The sequence below is a fragment of the Lithobates pipiens genome, unplaced genomic scaffold (assembly GCF_037356315.1).
Source record: "Lithobates pipiens isolate NorthernLeopardFrog02 unplaced genomic scaffold, aLitPip1_a1.2 Scaffold_23, whole genome shotgun sequence".
NCBI classification, from domain to species: domain Eukaryota; kingdom Metazoa; phylum Chordata; class Amphibia; order Anura; family Ranidae; genus Lithobates; species Lithobates pipiens.
In genome coordinates, this window is record NW_027507785.1 from 305,282,443 (window position 1) to 305,308,371 (window position 25,929).

A 25,929-nucleotide genomic window follows, 5' to 3' on the forward strand; every position below is an offset into this window, starting at 1 on the left:
TGCTGGCCAACACCCCCCCCCCAATCCTAACCCTGCTAGCAGTGCAGTGCCAGGAAGTCATTGTGCATCAAGATGTTAGGGTGTATATGTAGCCTCCCTATTGAATGTCTTCCATCAGACACCCCAAGATGTCATTATGCATCCATACATCAAGATGTTGGGGTGTATATGTAGCCCCCCCAGTGCAGGCCACCACCACCCCCCCCAATCCTAACCCTGCTAGCAGTGCAGTGCCAGGAAGTCATTGTGCATCAAGATGTTAGGGTGTATATGTAGCCCCCCCAGTGCAGGCCACCACCCCCCCCCCCAATCCTAACCCTGCTAGCAGTGCAGTGCCAGGAAATCATTATGCATCCATACATCAAGATGTTAGGGTGTATATGTAGCCCCCAGTGCTGGCCAACACCCCCCCCCCCAATCCTAACCCTGCTAGCAGTGCAGTGCCAGGAAATCATTATGCATCCATACATCAAGATGTTAGGGTGTATATGTAGCCCCCAGTGCTGGCCAACACCCCCCCCCCCCCAATCCTAACCCTGCTAGCAGTGCAGTGCCAGGAAGTCATTGTGCATCAAGATGTTAGGGTGTATATGTAGCCTCCCTATTGAATGTCTTCCATCAGACACCCCAAGATGTCATTATGCATCCATACATCAAGATGTTGGGGTGTATATGTAGCCCCCCCAGTGCAGGCCACCACCCCCCCCCCCCCCCCAATCCTAACCCTGCTAGCAGTGCAGTGCCAGGAAGTTATTGTGCATCAAGATGTTAGGGTGTATATGTAGCCCCCCCAGTGCAGGCCACCACCCCCCCCCCCCCCCCAATCCTAACCCTGCTAGCAGTGCAGTGCCAGGAAATCATTATGCATCCATACATCAAGATGTTAGGGTGTATATGTAGCCCCCAGTGGTGGCCAACATCCCCCCCCCCCAATCCTAACCCTGCTAGCAGTGCCAGGAAGTCATTGTGCATCAAGATGTTAGGGTGTATATGTAGCCTCCCTATTGAATGTCTTCCATCAGACACCCCAAGCCCCCCCCTTAACCACATTCCTGTGTGTGTGTGTGTGTGTATGTATATATATATATACCATATGTATCGCTGTATAACACGCCGCAGAGTGCGGCTGAGAACTACCGGGTGCGGCCAAGATACACAGGACATCTTAAAAATCAAAGTTGACATCACTGAGGGGACAACGATACACAAGGCTGCAATGATGGACAGGCTGCAATGACGGACAGGCTGCAATGAGGGACAGGCTGCAATGAGGGACAGGCTGCAATGACGGACAGGCTGCAATGACGGACAGGCTGCAATGATGGATAGGCTGCATGACGGACATGTGTATATATATATATACACACACACACACATACACACAGTATGTCATTGCATCGCTCTTGTTTGATGGTGCCGTTTCCTCATCCTGGGTGGTTTATTCTTCTTCTTGCACCATTCTTCCTTCTTCCAATAATTTTGCAATCTGTTTCTGTCGACTGTAAAGACAAAAAAATAAAAGTGTAAGAATGACATAAACAGTTTTCATAAACGAACAGAAATTAGCAGCAATAAAGGGTGACTCCACCTAAAATCTATACCTCAGTATTAGAGAAACACTCATCATTTTTTTTTTTAATAGACATGGCAGTGGGAAGATTTCCCTGTAATAATTTAGGTATCTGCCCTCTTCGGGGCCGTGACCGAAACTATTGGAAGAGCGAGACGCTATCATTTGGTGTTGTCCTGGCTATGACGTCTGTCATCAGGAACCCATTTGCTATTATTACCTGCAGCCTCATAACCATCCATCTCTATCCCACAGACATGCTATAGCTATAAAATGCCCTTATTACTAGCAAAACAGATCTATTGTTGGTGTGTGAAAGATAACTCTTGTGTTCAAATGCTCAGCTTTTGCTGCTAAAACTTGGGGACTGAATGCAGAGGGCAAACTGCTGCTAAAGTGGAAAATAGACCTTTTTGGTGTGTTTGTTGATAAATTGCTATAGAAAGTGTAAAATCAACTTACCGTTTGCGGAATTTCCTTCCAATGATGCAAAATGTCATTACAGAAACGACGATTGCGGAAGCGGTGCCCATACCGAGAAGGCAGGCATATTTTAAGAGGAGACGAGAAAACGTCAGCTCTTTTACTTGAGTCTCTGCTGATGCCGTTGTTTTTTTGCCCACAGTTCCTGTTTCTTCTGGGGCCGTAGTCATCTGGATGGTGGTACTGACTGGTCTGTGAGCCCTGGGCCTGTGCCATGCCTTACGCCTTGTTTTGTTCTTCTTTCCATAGTTGTGTCCTTTGCCAGTCCGTCTTTGTTTTTTTTCAATTGGTGCTTCCTTTATAAGGCGAAGCATGTCCTTACACCATGCATGGACTTTATTGACTGGATGGCGAACCTTACGGTTCTTGCCATTAGTCAATTCTTCCTCCACAGGCCTCACCTGTCCTTCCTCCACAGGCGCCGTTTCTTCTTCCACCGCAACTGCCATTGGTTGCGAAAGCTGAACCATGGCCTGACGCCTTCTGCTGAATTTGCTGCCAGCAGTCATGAGTGGAGAATCTGCATAAAAACAAATGAAAAGAGAGGTCATACAAATGTACAGAGAAGCAGCAGATCAAATTTTTTTTTCCTTTCTTAGGTGTGCATTCAGTGTGCTCTCTGGGTTTTTTTTCGCACATGAAAATAAAAGCCGCTTTTTTTTTTTGTTAAACTTCTGAATGCATCTGCATGTTATCTAATGTGCCCATGCAGGCATTTTAGCACGTTTTTATGCGCAGAGTTTAGGGGTGGAAAGAAAAACAGCCCAGTCACGCATTCCTGGAGAAGCAGTTTTGCAGTTTTTCCGGCACAAATGCGTATAAACATTCCTATACGCAAAACGTGCACTTATGTGTGTTAATTTATTCGAATGGATAGAATATGTGACTATTCTAGCCAATAGAATGAATTTATGCTCAAACGTTTCTAAATGTGCCTTACATGCAAGTTAAAAATCGCAAGGTTAGAGGCATTTAGAGGTATTTTTCCTGCCAGCAAAAATGTCTCCAAGCATAATTTGCCCATGTGCGTGAGGCTTTAAGGCAGGGGTAGGCAACCTGGGGCCATCCAGGTGTCGTGGAACTACATTTCCCATGAGGCATTGCAAGGCTGGCCTTTACAATTACTCCCAGAGGCATAATGGGACTTGTAGTTCTACAACAGCTGACGGGCCCCAGGCGGTTGCCTACCCTTGTTTTAAAGTTGACCTCCGCCCTAAAGTGGAAGTTCCACTCATCGGAACCCTCCCCCCCTCTGGTGCTAAAATTGGCACCTTTCAGCGGGGAGGGGGATGCAGATACCTGTAATGCAGGTATCTGCACCCACTTCTGGGAATAGCTAGCCGCAGATGCCCTGCCCCCCCCCCCCCCCCCCCCACCGTGTTCTGGGGAACACGCAGTTCCCAGGACACAACGGGGACCAGTGAAGATGCGCAGCGCGACTCGCGCATGCGCAGTAGGGAACCGAGCAGTGAAGCCGCAACGCTTCACTTCCCGATTCCCTGACAGAGAATGGCGGCGAGGGCAGCGAGAGACAAGCGATTGCTCGTCATCTGCTTGCAACATTGCTGGACCCTGGGACAGGTAAGTGTCCATTTATTAAAAGTCAGCAGCTGCAGTATTTGTAGCTGCTGACTTTTAATATTTTTTTTAAGGTGGCGCTCCTCTTTAAGGTAACTTCCCTTCAATCCTCATCTCAGTGACCACGCAGGAAGTAAGCTTACTTTCCCAATGGAGACGCAGCAATAAATATGTGACAGAGGTTGCCATTCTTATCCGTTCTATTAAAATGAAAGAAAAAAATCTGCACTTTTAAAATTCTGCCAGTAACATGCTTCTTGTCCTAGAGTGACAACCCCCACTCGCTGCACTGTAACTATGGAGGAGCAGTGTATTTACTCTAGGATAGGAAGTATGTCAGGACTACAGAACTCCTCCCCCTCTTATCATCCATATTACATAGGGAAGAGGTATTCTAGTTTTCAGAAGATAGCTGGCAAGGGATTTTGCCTGTACTTGTTCTGAAATGTAATGCAGCCACCACTAATAAGGACCGGTAAGCATAAATATGTAACATTTTGGGTTCTTACGTTTAGAGCGGGGTGGACGAATTAATATGGAATTTAGTAATCGGGGCTCTATTTATAAAAGAAATTGCATAGCCATTTGTTCAGCGATATGCATGTACATTCGTTCTGTGCAAAAAAAATACACTGTAAAGCTTATTTCCTTTGCTGAACGAACGTTGGCTTATTATGGGTCGTAGTAAAATACAGCAATATAGACGCTAGATGCAACGGAGAAGCATGAAATCCATAAGTCTGAAATCCATACGTTTTTTTAACAAGAGATAAAATTAATATACTGATCCCAGAGAACGCTAGATGAAATTGGCAAATAAATGTAACCAGTGGTTGCATCAACGGTTTATGCGGGCCTAGGCTGCGGGCAGCACGGAAAGAGTTTTTTACCATCTATGTCCCATTGCAGAGACTTCCCTTCACTTCCTGCCCCATAGCCAAACAAGACTTGGGAGGCAATCTATGCAAAGTAAGGGAGTCCATTGCCCCCCCACCAGGCCCTTAGAACTAGTGCCCCCGCTCCAAAATTTCAGGGCGGGTCTTAAACAAGGGGTGTGGCCTTGACAGGAAGGGGTGGGTCATTCAAATTAGGAGAGGCACGCGTTTAGTCAGGCCTAGGGCAGCACAAAACCTAAATACACTACTGGGTTACCTGCCCATAATGTCACTCTAGTCCTGGGCTATTGAAGAAAACAATATAAATAACCAATAGACCCACCGGATCTAACACTTACCTGTCACGTGAACATTGATTTTTTTACTCGGTCCACTCCGTGCACCATCCACAATGACATGGATCTCATATGTCCCACTGTCCTCCATGAGAAGAGGACTGATCACCAGAGAGCAGTCCTCTTGACTGGTATGGGTGGGATGTAGGTGCACTCTCTGGTCATGGGGCATCTCAGGATGTAGCTTGATGTCATTTTGCCGCAAGAGAGTCCTGTAACCGTCAGATCCGTCCGGTTTGAATCCCCATTCATAATCGATCTTTTCGTAGCCAGTCACTCCGTCGGTGGTGAGGTCACATGGAATGACCATTTTGGAGCCGGTTTTAACTTCCACATTATGATATGGAATGTTGATGTCAGGAAATGCTGAAGAAAGAAAGAAAAACATGTTTAATAAGGAAATATTTTAAAAAATTGAATTTATTACATCAAAATACAATGAGATAAAAAAGTTTTTGGAGATCTCAGGGGGGACATGACATTCTTCTTGATTTTCAATCCTTTAAGCCTTTTTGTGTTTTTTGCACACATTTCAAACTAATTTTAGGCCTGAAGATTTATTGAAACCCCCAAAAATGTATTTTCAGAAAGCAGACCCCCTGTAGTATAAATTGGTGGTAATTCTAATAGACCCCCCCACCCCCAATGTCTCATCTGCCCTCCACTGAAGATAATGGAGTGCTGATTGCACTGAAAGTGACACCCAAAAACCAGAAAATATGTTAAACATGTTGCTTCCGGGTTCTTTGCAGTGAGGGGGGATCAGCGAGCGAACATTTGCTGATCCCCCCCACCCAGCGACTATCCCCATACAGGTCCTGGGATCTCTAGCTGGATGGCAGAGCACAGGAAGCATGGGGGGCACTTATATATGGGTGGAAATAAAAGGCAAAATAAGGTGCCAATGTATAGTAACATTTACATCATTTGCCACCATTGCACTAGTGTGCGTAATTTTAAAAGCGCAACATGTTTGTTATATATTTACATAATTTATATTTTACAAAAATGTGGGTTATGTATTTTTTTTGCATTAAAATGCAAAGTGAATTTTTTTCCCAAAAAAAAACTACTGCACAAATATTGTGCGACATGAAAAAAATTGCAACACCCACCAATTTATTCTCTAGGGTCTCTGCTTTAAAAAAATAAAAATAAAATATATATATATATATATATATACTGTATAATAAATATAATGTTGGGGGGTTCTAACTTTCTAGTAAAAAATGTAGATTTTTTACATGCAAACAAAAGTGCCAAAATTGCAATAAATAAATGAGAAAGTGAAGGAAATTACATAATTTCTTTTAAATGTGGTTTTGTGTCACTATGTGCTGTAAGGTGAATTCACAGAATGAACACACCAGGACATGAGTGGCTGTTTTCAAACCAACTGCTGTTTTGACAGTTAGCCCAGTGAGATAAAAAAAATAAGTTGTATTTCTAAAGGATAGAATTGGTGAACTGGATTTATTGATAGATGATCGATAGATAAGGGATTGATTGAATTATTGGTGGATAGATTCATAGATAGTCCCAGGGTTGTTTTATGGGGGTTTAAAATGCCAGCTACACCCAGCTACACCCAGGGAGGGGGGGGCAGGCCTTTTTTTTTGCGATACGGCACTGTGCCTCTTTAACATTTGCGGTTGTATGACGTTGCACCCAAACAAAATTTACATTCCCCCCCCCCCCACAAATAGAGCTTTCTTTTGGTGGTATTTGGTCATCTCTGCGGTTTTTATTTTTTGTGCTATAAACAAGAATAGAGCGACGATTTTGAAAAAAAAACACATTATTTTGTACTTTTTGCAATAATAAATATCACCTATTTTTTTTTTTTTTATGTTTTCCTCAGCTTAGGCCGATATGTATTCTTCTATGTATTTCAAACTCAAACTCAATTTTTATCATTTTCTTCACACAAATAGAGCTTTCTTTTGATGGTATTTAATCACTGCTGGATTTCTTTATTTTTTCCCCCCAAAAAAAAGACCAAAACTTTTGAAAAAAAAATGTATTTCACTTTTTTCTGTCAGTAAATTTTGTAACTAAGTCATTTTTTTCACCTTCACTGATGTACGCTGATGAGGGAGCACTGATAGGCTGAACTGGTGGGCATTGACAAGGTGGCACTTATGGGCACTGATTAGTTGGCACTGATGAGGAGGCACTAATATGCCACACTTATGGGCACTGATAGGTGGCACTGATGGGTAGTGTTAGGCAGCCCCGATGGGCACTGATAGGCGGCACTAGTGGGCATTGATAGGAAGTATGGATAGGCGGTAATGATGGGCATTGATGGGTGGCACTGATGGGCATTGATTGACAGCACTGATTGGTGGCACTGATGGCCAGCACTGACTGGCATCACTAATGGGCACTGATTGGTGGCACTTGTGGGCAGTGGTGGGCACTGTATGGTGACACAATTTCTCACTATTGTAATCAGGGCACTGATGGTCAGTACCCTGATTTCATCCCTAAATGTCCCCCTGCATGGAGATGCTGCTGATCGGCTCTCCTCGCCACACTGTGGGGTTGAGTTACTAAGACTAGAGAGTGCAAAATCTGGTGCAGCTGTGCATGGCAGCCAATCAGCTTCTAACTTAAACTAGTTCAGTTAAGCTTTGACAAAAATAAACCTGGAAGCTGATTGGTTTCTGTGCAGAGCTGCACCAGATTTTGCAATCTCCAGTTTTAGTAAATCAACCTCACTTGTCAGTATGAGCTGAGGAGAGCCGATTACCGGCACTTCCTTGTTTAGATGTGACCGGCTGTGATTGGATACAGCCCGATCATGTGTTTATAGAGCCGAGGACGGGTTCTTTCCACAGACCAGGGTTGCGCCGTATCCTAGCAACGCGGCATGGGCGCGCAAGAGCCGCACCGCCCCGCTGTCATTTGAGAGTGGGCGGGCAGCAACCAGTTAAAGGTGAATTTTTTCCTTCATTGGGGACATGATTCCAAGGTGGCAGGTCATGCTGGGTTCCTCCGATCCTTCCTGCTCATCAGTCATCACTACTGGTGGCCTAATTTCCGCTTGGAAGTTAAAGACTAGGTTAAGGCTTGTCACGTCTGTGCTCAGTATAAATCTTCTACTCAAGCCCCTGCTGGTCTCCTCATGCCCTTGCCCATTCCTAAGGAGCCCTGGTCTCATATCGCCATGGATTTTATCACTGATCTTCCACTGTCGGAGAATAATACGGCCATTTGGGTGGTAATCGATTGGTTCTGCAAGATGGCTCATTTTTTTCCTCTTTCTGGTCTTCCTTCTGCCCCTGCCTTGGTTCCCGTTTTTGAAGAGCCTTTTGCAAATTTCTTCACACAAATAGAGCTTTCTTTTGGTGGTATTTAATCACTGCTGGGTTTTTTTTCCAAAAAAAAAGACCAAAAATTTAAAAAAAAAATGTATTTCACTTTTTTCTGTCAGTACATTTTGCAACAAATTTTTTTCACCTTCACTGATGTACACTGATGAGGGAGCACTGATGGGCTGAACTGGTGGGCATTGACAAGGTGCCACTTATGGGCACTGATTAGTTGGCACCGATGAGGAGGCACTAATATGCCACACTTATGGGCACTGATAGGTGGCACTGATGGGTAGTGTTAGGCAGCCCTGATGGGCACTGATAGGCGGCACTAGTGGGCACTGATAGGCGGTACTGATGGGCATTGATGAGTGGCACCGATGGGCATTGATTGACGGCATCTATGGGCAGCACTGATAGGTGGCACTGATGGCCAGCACTGACTGGCATCGCTAATGGGCACTGATTGGTGGCACTTGTGGGCAGTGGTGGGCACTGTATGGTGACACAATTTTTCACTATTGTAATCAGGGCACTGATGGTCAGTACCCCTGCATGGAGATGCCGCTGATCGGCTCTCCTCGCCTCACTGTGGGGTTGAGTTACTAAGACTAGAGAGTGCAAAATCTGGTGCAGCTGTGCATGGCAGCCAATCAGCTTCTAACTTAAACTAGTTCAGTTAAGCTTTGACAAAAATAAACCTGGAAGCTGATTGGTTTCTGTGCAGAGCTGCACCAGATTTTGCAATCTCCAGTTTTAGTAAATCAACCCCACTTGTCAGTATGAGCTGAGGAGAGCCGATTACCGGCACTTCCTTGTTTAGATGTGACCGGCTGTGATTGGATACAGCCCGATCATATGTTTATAGAGCCGAGGACGGGTTCTTTCCACAGATCGGGGTTGCGCCATATCCTAGCAACGCGGCGTGGGCGCGCAAGAGCTGCACCGCCCTGCTGTCATTTGAGAGTGGGCAGGCAGCAACCAGTTAAAGGTGAATTTTTTCCTTCATTGGGGACATGATTCCAAGGTGGCAGGTCATGCTGGGTAACTCCGATCCTTCCTGCTCATCAGTCATAACACTACTAGTGGCCTAATGTCCGCTCGGAAGTTAAAGACTACGTTAAGGCTTGTCACGTCTGTGCTCAGTATAAATCTTCTACTCAAGCCCCTGCTGGTCTCCTCATGCCCTTGCCCATTCCTAAGGAGCCCTGGTCTCATATCGCCATGGATTTTATCACTGATCTTCCACTGTCGGAGAATAATACGCCATTTGGGTGGAAATCGATTGGTTCTGCAAGATGGCTCATTTTTTTTGTTTCAAGCTCCAGATTCCCAAAAGCCTCAAAATCTCTAACTCCTTCTATGTTGCCCTTCTGAAGCCTTTAGTCCTCAATAAGTTCTCTCGTCCTCTCTCTACCGTAGCACCGGTCTCTGAGGATGATCAGAAGTACGAGGTTAGTCAAATTTTGGATTCCTGACTCTGTAGAGGAATTCTCCAGTACCTCGTGCACTGAAAAGGGTTTGGTCCTGAGGAGAGGTCGTGGATTTTGGCTCCCAAGGTCTTTGCACCTCGTCTGTTGAGGAAGTTTCATTTGAAGTTCCCCTCTAAACCTGGTCCCAGGCGGGGAAGGGGGAGGCCTCGTAAGAGGGGGGTACTGTCATGGTTATGCAATAAAGTTTGTCTGCTTACCTGTTTCCATGTGTTCATCTCTAGAGACTAGCTGACTCTCACCTGACTGCTTTTGTAATCCATCCACTGGCATGGCTCCACCCTAGCTCCTATCAGAGAACTCTGTATTAACCTGTGTATTGCAGGCCAACCCTGCTGATCAACCTTTGTGTGTTCGGCTTCCTGTTACCTGCCGTGTGCTCTTCTGTTGTTCCGTTACCGAGTTTGGAGTGTCCTTGATTATCCCTGTTTGCCTGTGATCCTGACCTATTGGCGTGACTATTCCTGTCTGCTTGTGGCCCCGACATTGGCTTTATCCCTCACTATCCCTATCCTCCTGTTGCCTACTGTGGGTATGAGCTGGGGGACCCTGGGGGTCGCGACCTGGAGCCAGTTTCAGCCCAGTCCATCCTCACCACTAGAGGCTGTGGTGAACACCTGCTGGCTCTTAGACTCCGCGCCCCAGGGAATCTTACGCTCTAACCCCAGTGGGATCTGTCTTGGTGTTCTGGCGGCCCTGCCTTCCTTATCACCTTGACTCCCATCTGCAGCAGTCAGCCGTAGGGTCCACAACCTTGCGGTGCACTCCTGATCCCTACGGTGTGCATCTGTCACCTGTCCTCAAGGTGACCTGACAGGCAGAAATTGCCCAATGCTGAAGGAACCCCTAGCAACCTCTGGAGGAACCCTGGTTGAGAATCGGTGATCTAGATAGATAATAGATCTATAGATGGATAGATACATGGATTTATTGATAGATGATCGATAGATAAGGGATTGATTGAATTATTGGTGGATAGATTCATAGATAGTCCCAGGGTTGTTTTTTGGGGGTTTAAAGTGCCAGCTACACCCAGTGATGGGGGGAGACTAGGCCATTTTTTTGCGATACAGCACTGTGTCGCTTTAACTGACAATTGCGATTGTATGACGTTGCACCCAAACAAAATTTACATCCCCCCCACAAATACCGCTTTCTTTTAGTGACATTTGTTCATCAGCGGTTTTTATTTTTGTGCTATAAACAAAAATAGAGCGACGATTTTGAAAAAAAACACGTTATTTTGTACTTTTTGCAATAATAAATATTCCCTATTTTTTTTTTTAATGTTTTCCTTAGTTTAGGCCGATATGTATTCTTCTATGTATTTTTTCTAATAAAAATCACAATAAGCGCATATTGATTGGTTTATTCAAAAGTTATAGCGTTTACAAAATAGGGGATAGTTTTTTATGGCATTTTTATTATTATTTTTTTGTTAGTAATGGCGCGATCTGCAATTTTTATTGGGACTGCGACATGGTGTACAGATCGGACGCTTTTGACACATTTTTGGGACCATTGACAATTTATTTTTGTATTCAAACATTTTATTGGAAAATAATAAACAGAAAAAAACAACACGTGGTAGAGAATAAATATCCGTACAAAAGAAAAATACAATATAGCATGGTGAACTTCATGTACAATCTATAGCAATAGACATATGCATCCGTTCCAAATTACAATACAGTTGTCCCAGTCAATAGTGTTGCAATCCAAATCCAACTCCTGTTCCCATTTGGATCTATATTTCAGCCCCTCCTTCTCCACTGCCAGTTCCAGCGTCTTATAGACACCTGAAATCAGGCCTTTTTGTCTGGGAGCAGTGAGGCAAATGTCCTCAAAGTATCCTGGAGGTAGGGAGTAAGGGCCAGGATAATGTTGCAAAAAAAAATGACGGAGTTGCAAATAGTGGAAAAATTCAATGTTAGGAATTTGGGAACTGGACTGCAACTCCCGAAAAGGTGGCAAATTGTGCGTTGATAAGAAATTTTTTCAGGGCAACCAAACCAAGCTCGATCCAAATTCATAACGCAGCTTGGGGGTTATGGGATGATGTAAATCTAGGATCCCCCAAATACGAGGCACCCCTAGGAGTCTGAGGAACCAGGCTATATTTGTTGCCGTATATGTGCCAAAGGCGCAGGCCATCCAAGACAATTACATTTTTATGAATGTGAGGGCATTTAGTTGGATTAGGGGACCATATAATGCTTGGTAGAAATTGAGGTAGTATAGACTCCTGTTCAAATTGGACCCAAGGTACCCTAGAGTTTCTGATGGACCATTGGGCTTGTTGTGAAAATCTACTAGCCAAATAGAAGAGCCAGATCTGTGGGACTCCCAGTCCCCCATTCTTTGCAGAACGATACAGAACATCCCTGGCGAATCTGGGGGGCTTATCATGCCATGTAAACCTATTAAGGCACGATTGGACATCATCAAGGTATGATTTGCAGACTTTAATTGGAAGAGACCTGAAGATATACAGGAGGCGAGGGAGAATGACCATTTTAAGAGCAGTTATGCGACCCATGAAAGAGATGTGCAGGTTTGACCATAGTTTCACGGTTTTCTTAAGTCTTGCAATTAATGGCGGGTAATTGGATGAGAACAATTTTTTGTAATTATTTGACAGGACTATACCTAAATAGGAGAGGTGGTTGGTAGACCAATGGAAGGGGAATGTCTGTGTAAGGTGTTCTGCCAAGGAAATGCCTATGGGGAGAGCTGTGGATTTGGATAGGTTGATGGATAGACCCGACAATTTATACAGTGATCAGTGATATGAAAACCACTTGCCACTTGCCTACCGGGCACTTTTTTTGCTAGTAATGGCGCGATCTGCAATTTTTATTTTGACTGCGACATGGCGTACAGATCGGAAGCTTTTGACACATTTTTGGGACCATTGACAATTTATACAGTGATCAGTGCTATAAAAACCACTTGCCACTTGCCTACCAGGCACTTACACCCCCTTCCTGCCCAGGCCGTTTGTTAGCTTTAAGTGCTGTCGCACTTTAAATGACAATTGCACGGTCATGCTACGCTGTACCCAAACTCAATTTTTATCATTTTTTTCACACAAATAGAGCTTTCTTTTGGTAGTTTTGAATCACTGCTGGAGTTTTTTACTTTTTTCCCCCCAAAAAAGACCAAAAATGTAGAAAAAAAAATGTATTTAATTTTTTTCTGTAAGTAAATTTTGTAACTAAGTAATTTTTTTCACCTTCACTGATGTGTGCTGATGAGGGAGCACTGATAGGCTGAACTGGTGGGCATTGACAAGGTGGCACTGATGAGGAGGCGCTAATATGCCACACTTATGGGCACTGATAGGTGGCACTGATGGGTAATGTTAGGCATCCCCGATGGGCAGTGATAGGCGGCACTAGTGGGCATTGATAGACAGTATGGATAGGCGGTACTGATGGGCATTGATGGGTGGCACTGATGGGCATTGATTGACAGCATTGATGACAGCACTGATAGGTGGCACTGATGGCCAGCACTGACTGGCATCGCTAATGGGCACTGATTGGTGGCAGTGGTGGGCACTGTATGGTGACACTATTTTTCACTATTGTAATCGGGGCACTGATGATCAGTACCCTGATTACATTCCTAAATGTCCCCCTGCATGGAGATGCCGCTGATCGGCTCTCCTCGCCACACTGTAGGGTCAAGTTACTAGTGCATGGCAGCCAATCAGCTTCTAACTTAAACTAGTTCAGTTAAGCTTTATAAAAATAAAATAAAATAAAGCTGGAAGCTGGTTTCTGGATTGGTTTCTGGTAGGGATGCACCGAATGGGTTTTTTGGTGCCGAAACCGATACCGAAAATGAAAAATACACTAGGCCGAAAACCGAAACCGATACCGAAACAGCACCGATACCGAAAATTACTGTTTTAAAAAAATATTTTTATACAGGAGGTGGTCAGAGACTGGTGACATGCTACAGGAGGTGGTCAGAGACTGGTGACATGCTACAGGAGGTGGTCAGAGACTGGTGACATGCTACAGCAGGTGGTCAGAGACTGGTGACATGCTACAGCAGGTGGTCAGAGACTGGTGGCATGCTACAGCAGGTGGTCAGAGACTGGTGGCATGCTACAGCAGGTGGTCAGAGACTGTTGACATGCTACAGCAGGTGGTCAGAGACTGTTGACATGCTACAGCAGGTGGTCAGAGACTGTTGACATGCTACAGCAGGTGGTCAGATACTGGTGACATGCTACAGCAGGTGGTTAGAGACTGGTGACATGCTACAGCAGGTGGTCAGATACTGGTGACATGCTACAGCAGGTGGTCAGAGACTGGTGGCATGCTACAGGAGGTGGCCAGAGACTGGTGGCATGCTACAGGAGGTGGCCAGAGACTGCAGGCATGCTACAGGAGGTAGCCAGAGACTGCAGGCATGCTACAGGAGGTGGCCAGAGACTGCAGGCATGCTACAGGAGGTGGCCAGAGACTGCAGGCATGCTACAGGAGGTGGCCAGAGACTGCAGGCATGCTACAGGAGGTGGCCAGAGACTGCAGGCATGCTACAGGAGATGGCCAGAGACTGCAGGCATGCTACAGGAGGTGGCCAGAGACTGCAGGCATGCTACAGGAGATGGCCAGAGACTGCAGGCATGCTACAGGAGATCAATGCAGCCTCACTGTGCCCAGCAGCCTACCAGTGCCCGCCATGTAGCCTGCCTGTGCCTCACCAGTGCATATAAACATACACATATAAAAACACGCACACATATATAAACCTACAATACACATATAACACGTACACAAAATATATATATATATATATATATATATATATATATATATATGCACACACACATACAACACACAGGCATACAAACACACACACACATATATACATATATATATATATATATACATACAGTCTTTTTTTTTAAATTGGCAGCTGCAGCTCTGTACATTAATCTCCATGCTGGGTACTGCACTCTAGGGTGAGGCAGAGAGCACAGCACACACTGCTAGAGGCCTCTCCTTTGGTTTCACTTTCACAGTAAACATCGTGCCCGAACTCCTACACAGCCGATGTGTTACACATCGGCTGAGGAAACATATGCAGCCACCGCTGTGGAGAGGGGGACTTTAGAGCGAGACCCCACAGGCTGACTGCAGCATAGGTGAGGAGGGAGGGGAGGAGGAGAGCTAAAAACAGAATGACACCCCCGTGATGGGCGGCACCGGGGGCGGGGCCAAGCTCCGCAAGCCCCGCCCCATTTTTGGCACCAGTATCGGCGGAAATTCTTTTTCGGCTTTTTGCCGAAAGGGCCATTTTCGGCCGATATGTTTCGGCGGCCGAAATTTCGGTGCATCACTAGTTTCTGTGCAGAGCTGCACCAGATTTTGCAATCTCCAGTTTTAGTATATCAACCCCACTTGTCAGTGTGAGGCGAGGAGAGCCGATTACCGGCACTTCCTTGTTTACATGTGACCTGCTGTGATTGGATACAGCCCAATCATATGTTTATAGAGCCGAGGACGGGTTCTTTCCACAGATCGGCGTTGTGCTGTATCCTAGCAACGTGGCGTGGGCGCGCAAGAGCCGCACCACCCCGCTGTCTTTTGAGAGTGGCAGCAACCAGTTAAAGGTGTTTTTTTTTTTTTTTTTTTGCACTTTAGTGTAAATAAAAGTTCTGAGGTTTTTTTGACTCCAGATCTCACATTAAAGAGGTCCTATCATGCTTTTTTTCTATTACAAGGGATGTTTACAAAAACTTTCTAAGATTATTCCAACGAAAACTCCGATCATGTGCATTAGTCTTGGTACAAGAGCCTCCAGGTGTAACCTATACCATTCTGTGCAAAATCCATCTGGCCCCGGGGATTTGTGCGGCGGGAATGATCTAATGGCAGTTTCAATTTCTCTTTCAGTGATCTCTACCTCTAAACTATTATCTTCCTCAGATCGTTTTGGGATGTGTCTGGAGGTAAGCAGGGATTCCAGATCCTGTTTGTTATATACTGGTATAGGTGTGTAAAGTGTGCTGTAGTAGTCTACAAAAGTGTTTAGGATGTCATTCGGGTCTGACAGAAGAGTTCCCTGAGAGTTGGTAATACAAGGAATGTTGGTCTGGACTCTTTGTTCCGCAACCAACATAGCTAAAAGTTTCCCATTTTTATCTCCTTCTTCAAAGAGGGACTCTGCCCTCCTCTCCCAAGAAGTGTGTGTCAACTTGGTGAAGTGCAAAGATGGCACGCTTCCAGCAGTTCAGTGTAGGTGACATCTGACTGGTTGCCTGCATGCGTCAGTTCACACATCCTCTCTCCGTCCTGCAACTCTGCATTAAATTGTTTGCATTCCTGTTTGTTTGCTGAGATATACTGTCCTCTCATACACGCCTTGAAGGCATCCCACACTACAGGCAAGGGGGTTGACTGCAGGTTGTCCTCCAAGTAACCAGAAAAACTGGTGCCACCTGGGGAACAACCGATTCTACTTCCAACCATCCCGCGTTGCAGCCCCCCAACCTTCAAGGTCAAGCCAATATGTAGCCGTAGGGGCGTGTGATCCGACAGGCCCCCCACTATATAGTTCACCCCCCTCACCAGCTGCAGCATTGGCGAATGCCAGATCAATCCTTGAGGACGACTTATAGTTAGTAAGGTAGAATAGAGACACCAGTCCATCCAGTTCAACATGAGTGAGTGTGGGTGCGTCTACAATTCTCCCTATACCTGTACATTGTGTCTCATTAAGATGCTCTTCTATATCTAAATCTTATATTAATTTTGCTTACAAAAACACACTAGGGCTTAGTTTCAGGGAATGTCTTTATTTACAGTATGTACAATTATCCACATTTATTCAAATACAATCATGTCATCACCACAATCTTCAAGTGGTTGTAACCCTAAAAAAGAAATATACTCCACACATAGATCGCACGCTCACATCAGTCCCTAACCCCAACTCATTCATATACTAGATCCAATTTTGAACAGAAGCCAATTTACCTACCAGCATGTCTTTGGAATGTGGGAGGAAACCGGAGGACCCGGAGGAAACCCACGCAGGCACAGGGAGAACATGCAAACTCCAGGCAGGTAGTGTCGTGATTGAACCAGCGACCCTTTTTACTGCTAGGTGAGAGTGCTAACCTCTACACCACTGTGCTGCCCACTACATCACTGACGTATGTGTTGTGGATAAGAGTGAGAAACTTCTTGTGTTGGGATTTTCCCATCTCCATAATTCCGTGAGAGCAGCCGTCTCAACCCAAGCTGACAATTCTACAGACGCAACTCTCCTGGAGTTAGACGAGTCTAGAGTAGCATTTAAAATGGCATTGAAATTGCCTGCTACAATAACAGGCAGATGCATGAAGGGAGGCAACCTACCCAGCAGGTCGTACAGCACCTGAATTTACAATGGTGGAGCAACATGTACATTTACTAACACCATCTTATTCATACTAAAATCAGCTACAACAATCGCATATCGGCCCCCTGGATCCGTGATAACTTGATGGAACATTGCAGGGGACTGTTTTACTGATCAAAATAGCTGTGTCTATGTAGCCCCCAGTGCAGGCCACCACCCCACCCCCCAAATCCTAACCCTGCTAGCAGTACTGTACCAGGAAGTCATTATGCATCCATACATCAAGATGTTGGGGTGTATATGTAGCCCCCAGTGCATGCCATCACCCCCCCCCCCCAATCCTAACCCTGCTTGCAGTACAGTGGCAGGAAATCATTAAGCATTCATACATCAAGATGTTGGGGTGTATATGTAGCCCCCAGTGCATGCCACCAACCCCCCCCCCCAATCCTAACCCTGCTAGCAGTGCAGTGCCAGGAAATCATTATGCATCCATACATCAAGATGTTAGGGTGTATATGTAGCCCCCAGTGCATGACCCCCCCCCCAATCCTAACCCTGCTAGCAGTACTGTACCAGGAAGTCATTATGCATCCATACATCAAGATGTTGGGGTGTATATGTAGCCCCCAGTGCATGACCCCCCAATCCTAACCCTGCTAGCAGTACAGTGTCAGGAAGTCATTATGCATCCATACATCAAGATGTTGGGGTGTATATGTAGCCCCCCCAGTGCAGGCCACCCCCCCCCCCCCAATCCTAACCCTGCTAGCAGTGCAGTGCCAGGAAGTCATTGTGCATCAAGATGTTAGGGTGTATATGTAGCCCCCCCAGTGCAGGCCACCACCCCCCCCCCCCAATCCTAACCCTGCTAGCAGTGCAGTGCCAGGAAGTCATTGTGCATCAAGATGTTAGGGTGTATATGTAGCCCCCCCAGTGCAGGCCACCACCCCCCCCCCCAATCCTAACCCTGCTAGCAGTGCAGTGCCAGGAAGTCATTGTGCATCAAGATGTTAGGGTGTATATGTAGCCTCCCTATTGAATGTCTTCCATCAGACACCCCAACCCCCCCCTTAACCACATTCCTGTGTGTGTGTGTGTGTATGTATATATATATATATATACCATATGTATCGCTGTATAACACGCCGCAGAGTGCGGCCGAAGGCGGCTGAGAACTACCGGGTCCGGCCAAGATACACAGGACATCTCGGCGGCGCCATTTTTAAAAATCAAAGTTGACATCACTGAGGGGACAATGATACACAAGGCTGCAATGACGGACAGGCTGCAATGACGGACAGGCTGCAATGACGGACAGGCTGCAATGAGGGACAGGCTGCAATGAGGGACAGGCTGCAATGAGGGACAGGCTGCAATGAGGGACAGGCTGCAATGAGGGACAGGCTGCAATGATGGACAGGCTGCAATGACGGACAGGCTGCAATGATGGACAGGCTGCAATAATGGACAGGCTGCAATTACGGACAGGCTGCATGACGGACAGGCTGCATGACAAGGCTGCAATGATGGATAGGCTGCATGACGGACATGTGTATATATATATACACACACATACACACAGTATGTCATTGCATCGCTCTTGTTTGATGGTGCCGTTTCCTCATCCTGGGTGGTTTATTCTTCTTCTTCCACCATTCTTCCTTCTTCCAATAATTTTGCAATCTGTTTCTGTCGACTGTAAAGACAAAAAAATAAAAGTGTAAGAATGACATAAACAGTTTTGATAAACGAACAGAAATTAGCAGCAATAAAGGGTGACTCCACCTAAAATCTATACCTCAGTATTAGAGAAACACTCATCATTTTTTTTTTTTTAATAGACATGGCAGTGGGAAGATTTCCCTGTAATAATTTAGGTATCTGCCCTCTTCGGGGGCCGTGACCGAAACTATTGGAAGAGTGAGACGCTATCATTTGGTGTTGTCCTGGCTATGACGTCTGTCATCAGGAACCCATTTGCTATTATTACCTGCAGCCTCATAACCATCCATCTCTATCCCACAGACATGCTATAGCTATAAAATGCCCTTATTACTAGCAAAACAGATCTATTGTTGGTGTGTGAAAGATAACTCTTGTGTTCAAAAGCTCAGCTTTTGCTGCTAAAACTTGGGGACTGAATGCAGAGGGCAAACTGCTGCTAAAGTGGAAAATAGACCTTTTTGATGTGTTTGTTGATAAATTGCTATAGAAAGTGTAAAATCAACTTACTGTTTGCGGAATTTCCTTCCAATGATGCAAAATGTCATTACAGAAACGACGATTGCGGAAGCGGTGCCGATACCGAGAAGGCAGGCATATTTTAAGAGGAGACGAGAAAACGTCAGCTCTTTTACTTGAGTCTCTGCTGATGCCGTTGTTTTTTTGCCCACAGTTCCTGTTTCTTCTGGGGCCGTAGTCATCTGGATGGTGGTACTTTCTGGTCTGTGAGCCCTGGGCTTGTGCCATGCCTTACGCCTTGTTTTGTTCTTCTTTCCAGAGTTTCCTTTGCCAGTCCGTCTTTGTTTTTTGTCAATTGGGGCTTCCTTTATAAGGTGAAGCATGTCCTTACACCATGCATGGACTTTATTGACTGGATGGCGAACCTTGCGCCTTGGTTTACGGTTCTTGCCATTGGTCAATTCTTCCTCCACAGGCCTCGCCTGTCCTTCCTCCACAGGCGCCGTTTCTTCTTCCACCGCAACTGCCATTGGTTGCGAAAGCTGAACCATGGCCTGACGCCTTCTGCTGAATTTGCTGCCAGCAGTCATGAGTGGAGAATCTGCATAAAAACAAATGAAAAGAGAGGTCATACAAATGTACAGAGAAGCAGCAGATCAAATTTTTTTTTCCTTTCTTAGGTGTGCATTCAGTGTGCTCTCTGGGTTTTTTTTCGCACATGAAAATAAAAGCCGCTTTTTTTTTTGTTAAACTTCTGAATGCATCTGCATGTTATCTAATGTGCCCATGCAGGCATTTTAGCACGTTTTTATGCGCAGAGTTTAGGGGTGGAAAGAAAAACAGCCCAGTCACGCGTTCCTGGAGAAGCAGTTTTGCAGTTTTAGAACCCTTTTGCAGTTTGCAGGCCCTCAGAACTAGTGCCCCCGCTCCAAAATTTCAGGGCGGGTCTTAAACAAGGGGTGTGGCCTTGACAGGAAGGGGTGGGTCATTTAAATTAGGAGAGGCACGCGTTTAGTCAGGCCTAGGGCAGCACAAAACCTAAATACACTACTGGGTTACCTGCCCATAATGTCACTCTAGTCCTGGGCTATTGAAGAAAACAATATAAATAACCAATAGACCCACCGGATCTAACACTTACCAGTCACGTGAACATTGATTTTTTTACTCGGTCCACTCCGTGCACCATCCACAATGACATGGATCTCATATGTCCCACTGTCCTCCATGAGAAGAGGACTGATCACCAGAGAGCAGTCCTCTTGACTGGTATGGGTGGGATGTAGGTGCACTCTCTGGTCATGGGGCATCCCAGGACGCAGCTTGATGTCATTTTGCCGCAAGAGAGTCCTGTAACCGTCAGATCCGTCCGGTGTGAATCCCCATTCATAATCGATCTTTTCGTAGCCAGTCACTCCGTCGGTGGTGAGGTCACATGGAATGACCATTTTGGAGCCGGTTTTAACTTCCATATTATGATATGGAATGTTGATGTCAGGAAATGCTGAAGAAAGAAAGAAAAACATGTTTAATAAGGAAATATTTAAAAAAATGGAATTTATTACATCAAAATACAATGAGATAAAAACGTTTTTGGAGATCTCAGGGGGGACATGACATTCTTCTTGATTTTCAATCCTTTAACCCTTTTTGTGTTTTTTGCACACATTTCAAACTAATTTTAGGCCTAAAGATTTATTGAAACCCCCAAAAATGTATTTTCAGAAAGCAGACCCCCTGTAGTATAAATTGGTGGTAATTCTAATAGACCCCCCCCCACCCCCGATGTCTCATCTGCCCTCCACTGAAGATAATGGAGTGCTGATTGCACTGAAAGTGACACCCAAAAACCAGAAAATATGTTATACATGTTGCTTCCGGGTTCTTTGCAGTGAGGGGGGATCAGCGAGCGAACATTTGCTGATCCCCCCCACCCAGCGACTATCCCCATACAGGTCCTGGGATCTCTAGCTGGATGGCAGAGCCCAGGAAGCATGGGGGGCACTTATATATGGGTGGAAATAAAAGGCAAAATAAGGTGCCAATGTATAGTAACATTTACATCATTTGCCACCATTGCACTAGTGTGCGTAATTTTAAAAGCGCAACATGTTTGTTATATATTTACATAATTTATATTTTACAAAAATGTGGGTTATGTATTTTTTTGCATTAAAATGCAAAGTGAATTTTTTTCCCAAAAAAAAACGACTGCACAAATATTGTGCGACATGAAAAAAATTGCAACACCCACCAATTTATTCTCTAGGGTCTCTGCTTTAAAAAATAAATATATATATATATATATATATATATCTATATATATATATATATATATATACTGTATAATAAATATAATGTTGGGGGGGTTCTAACTTTCTAGCAAAAAATTTAGATTTTTTTACATGTAAACAAAAGTGCCAAAATTGCAATAAATAAATGAGAAAGTGAAGGAAATTACATAATTTCTTTTAAATGTGGTTTTGTGTCACTATGTGCTGTAAGGTGAATTCACAGAATGAACACACCAGGACATGAGTGGCTGTTTTCAAACCAACTGCTGTTTTGACAGTTAGCCCAGTGAGATAAAAAAAAAAGTTGTATTTCTAAAGATGGAATTCCTCCCCCCCTGACATCAAAACAGAACTAACCCAACAATTTAGACATTTCCCCAAAAAAGAGCTGAGATTAGAAATGAATAGATAAACTTACCTGCTGCCAGGTGCAGACAGCACAGAAAGATGAGCAATCCTTTAAAAAAGCTCATTTTTCCAATTTTATCACAGATTTTACTTAAATGTGATAAGGAAGCTATCAAATACAGATAACTATCGCTTTGCTCACAAAGAATCCAAATGTGGCAAAGATAACAATCTAGAGAAGTGTAATCGCAGAGAAATCACACGAGTACTGTACTGCTGTCAAAGTCAAAAGCTGTACTGACACTGATCTCCCAGCTGGATGCTTTTTTATAACAGCCACCTCACTGTGATGTCATAACTTCAAACCAAGCCAGCCAATCTCAGATCAAGCTAACTGACACCAGACCAAGCTAGCCGATCTCAGATCAAGCTAACTGATGTCAGACCAAACCAGCCGATCTCAGATCGGGCCAATTGACGTCAGAGCAGGTTCAGTTCACCATTTTTTTTTCAATAAACATCATCTTGTTTTTAGTTTGAGTTCAAGGAGAACTAGAATCCCTGATCACCGATTGATTGATAATATTTCTGTTGGCAGTGCTGCATTTTCAATGCATTGAGAATAGAACTCAAATCCCAATAATAAGGATAAATCGCCCATCTAGGAGTTTAACCTAAAAATACCCAGAAGGTTCACTTCGTAAAGATTTAGCAGAAGGATAAAGATCTTTTATTGATCCATGTGACTGTAATAAAAAAAAAAAATTGCATTGCGCTCAAAGCTTCCACATCAGGACAAAGGTCCTTGTTTCCAGAAGACTGGCAGTTGTTTGTATCTCCAATAAGTTGTAAGTCTTACATAGAGAGCCAATGATTGATAATATTCACATTGGCAGCATTCCAGTGTTACTAAAGTCTTCTATACTAATAGTGATAGACCCCCCATGGAGGTATCTATCTATAAATCCATGAATCCATTATCTATCTATTTATCATATATCTAGATCAGCCTTTCTCAACCTTTTCAACACAGAGGAACCCTTGAAATAGTTCTCCGGTCTCAGGGAACCTCTGCTAAAAATTAGTAATTTACAACTCATGATACATTAGTGTGATGGTCAGTAGGAGGAATGGTCCTTACACTTGTGGTCATTGGCAAGAATTACTTCCTTACAGATACCCTGTTTCCCTGAAAATAAGACCTAGCGTGATTGTCGGTGATGGCTGCAATATAAGCCCTACCCCCAAAAATAAGCCCTAATTAAACTCCTTGTAGGTCTTATTTTCAGGGAAACAGGGTGGGGGGTAGGCTTATATTGCAGCCATCATCAACAATCACGCTAGGTCTTATTTTTGGGGAAACAGGGTAGCTAAAACTATCAGTGGTGTCAATGGAACCTTATCTGAGAGGCAGAAATTGCCCAATGCTGAAGGAACCCATAGCAACCTCTGGAGGAACCTTAGAGTTCCACGGAACCCTGGTTGAGAATCAGTAATGTAGATAGATAATAGATCTATAGATAATTAGATACATGGATTTATTGATAGATGATCGATAGATAAGGGATTGATTGAATTATTGGTGGGTAGATTCATAGATAGTCCCAGGGTTGTTTTATGGGGGTTTAACCACTTCAATACCGGGCACTTAAACACCTTCCTGCCCAGACCAATTTTGAGCTTTCAGCGCTGTCGCACTTTGAATGACAATTGCGCGGTCATGCTACACTGTACCCAAATGAAATTTTTATCATTTTTTTCCCACAAATAGAGATTTCTTTTGGTGGTATTTGATCACCTCTGCGGTTTTTATTTTTTGCTAAACAAATAAAAAAATACCGAAAATTTTGAAAAAAATATGTTTTTTTTTTTGTTTCAGTTTCAAAACTTTGCAAAGAAGTAAGTTTTCTCCTTCACTGATGGGGTTACACTGATGGGCAATGATAAGGCGGCACTGATGGGCACCGATGAGGTGGCACCAATGAAGTGGCACTGATGAGGTGGCATTGATGGACACGGATATGTGGCACTGATAGGCGGCACTGATGGGTGGCACTGATGGGCGACATGGATAGGCACTGATAGGTGGCACAAATTGGCACGGATTGGCATGGATGGTCATGGATATGTGGCACAGGTGGGCATGGGTTAGGTGGCACAGGTGGGCATGGGTAGGCGGCACAGGTGGGCATGGGTAGGCGGCACAGGTGGGCATGGGTAGGCGGCACAGATGGGAACTGATAGGCGGCATTGTATTATAATATATTGTACTAATGGATGCCAATCAGTGCCAATCAATAATGCATACCCATCAGTGATGCCCATTGTGGGCACTGATTGGCATCCATTATGGGCACTGATTGGCATCCATTGTGGCACTGACTGGAATCCCTGGTGGTCTAGGGTGGCATACCTTGTCCTTGGCATCCCTGGTGGTCTGGTGGCGTCCCTGGTGGTCCAGTGTGGGCATCCTTGGGGGGGCTGTGCTGATAATTGATCAGCACAGACCCCCCCTGTCAGAGGAGCAGCCGATCGGCTCTCCTCTACTCGCGTCTGACAGACGCGAGTGAGGAAAAGCCAATCACCGGCTTTTCCTATTTACACTGTGATCAGCCGTGATTGGACACGGCTGATCACGTGGTAAAGAGTCTCCATCGGAGACTCTTTACCGAGATCGTAGTTGCCGGGTGTCAGACTGACACCTCGCAACAACGATCGCCGCGATGCACGCCCCCAGGGGCGTGCCGCGGCTCATAATCCTGATCACGTCATATGACGTCCGGTCAGGATTATGCAACCACTTTGCCGCCGTCTATTTGCTATAGGGCGGGCGGCAAGTGGTTAAAGTGCCAGCTACTCCCAGGGAGGGGGGGCCAGGCCATTTTTTTTTTGTGATACGGCACTGTGTCGCTTTAACATTTGCGGTTGTATGACGTTGCACCCAAACAAAATTTACATCCCTTTTTCCCCCCCACAAATAGAGCTTTCTTTTGGTGGTATTTGGTCATCTCTGCGGTTTTTATTTTTTGTGCTATAAACAAGAATAGAGCGACGATTTTGAAAAAAAACACATTATTTTGTACTTTTTGCAATAATAAATATCCCCTATTTTTTTTTTTTATGTTTTCCTCAGTTTAGGCCGATATGTATTCTTCTATGTATTTTTGTTAATAAAAATCACAATAAACGTATATTGATTGGTTTATGCAAAAGTTATAGCGTTTACAAAAGAGGGGATCGGTTTATGGCATTTTTATTATTATTATTTTGCTAGTACTTGCCACTTGCCTACCAGACACTTATACCCCCTTCCTGCCCAGGCCGTTTGTTAGCTTTCAGTGCTGTCGCACTTTGAATGACAATTGCGTGGTCATGCTATGCTGTACCCAAACTCAATTTTTATCATTTTCTTCACACAAATAGAGCTTTCTTTTGGTGGTATTTAATCACTGCTGGATTTTTTCCAAAAAAAAGACCAAAAATTTTGAAAAAAAAATGTATTTCATCTTTTTCGGTCAGTAAATTTTGTAACTAGGTAATTTTTTTCACCTTCACTGATGTGCGCTGATGAGGGAGCACTGATAGGCTGAACTGGTGGGCATTGACAAGGTGGCACTTATAGGCACTGATTAGTTGGCACTGATGAGGAGGCACTAATATGCCACACTTATGGGCACTGATAGGTGGCACTGATGGGTAGTGTTAGGCAGCCCTGATGGGCACTGATAGGCAGCACTAGTGGGCACTGGTAGGCGGTATGGATAGGCGGTACTGATGGGCATTGATGGGTGGCACTGATGGGAATTGATTGACGGCATCGATGGGCAGCACTGATAGGTGGCACTAATGGCCAGCACTGATTGGTGGCACTTGTGGGCAGTGGTGGGCACTGTATGGTGACACTATTTTTCACTATTGTAATCGGGGCACTGATGGTCAGTACCCTGATTACATCCCTAAATGTCCCCCTGCATGGAGATGCCGCTGATCGGCTCTCCTCGCCTCACTGTGGGGTTGAGTTACTAAGACTAGAGAGTGCAAAATCTGGTGCAGCTATGCATGGCAG

At 44.8% G+C, this 25,929-nt stretch overlaps 1 protein-coding gene across 2 annotated transcripts; it reads right to left on the minus strand.

The window, feature by feature from the left end:
- Window positions 1-953: 953 nt before the first annotated feature.
- LOC143926591 (uncharacterized) lies at window positions 954-20,080 on the minus strand. Of its 2 annotated transcripts, none has more exons than XR_013262100.1 (3): window positions 19,647-20,080; window positions 2,033-2,573; window positions 954-1,499 (listed from the first exon to the last, which is right to left on the minus strand). XR_013262100.1 is itself a non-coding variant. In XM_077450475.1 (3 exons), the coding sequence occupies exons 1-3, from the start codon at window positions 5,170-5,172 to the stop codon at window positions 1,439-1,441; spliced, it is 909 nt and encodes a 302-aa protein (XP_077306601.1). In that variant the 5' UTR covers window positions 5,173-5,226; the 3' UTR covers window positions 954-1,438. The 2 variants fall into 2 exon arrangements, 1 of the variants encoding a protein (XP_077306601.1); XM_077450475.1 differs by lacking the exon at window positions 19,647-20,080 and adding an exon at window positions 4,866-5,226.
- Window positions 20,081-25,929: the final 5,849 nt, after the last annotated feature.

Coding starts and splice junctions, on each gene's coding strand:
- LOC143926591 (XM_077450475.1), bottom strand. CDS start 5,172: ATGGTCATTCCATGTGACCTCACCACCGACGGAGTGACTGGCTACGAA. Junction 2,574..4,865: donor AATCAATGTTCACGTGACAG/GTAAGTGTTAGA, acceptor GTTTTTATGCAG/ATTCTCCACTCATGACTGCT. Junction 1,500..2,032: donor GGAAGGAAATTCCGCAAACG/GTAAGTTGATTT, acceptor TTGTCTTTACAG/TCGACAGAAACAGATTGCAA.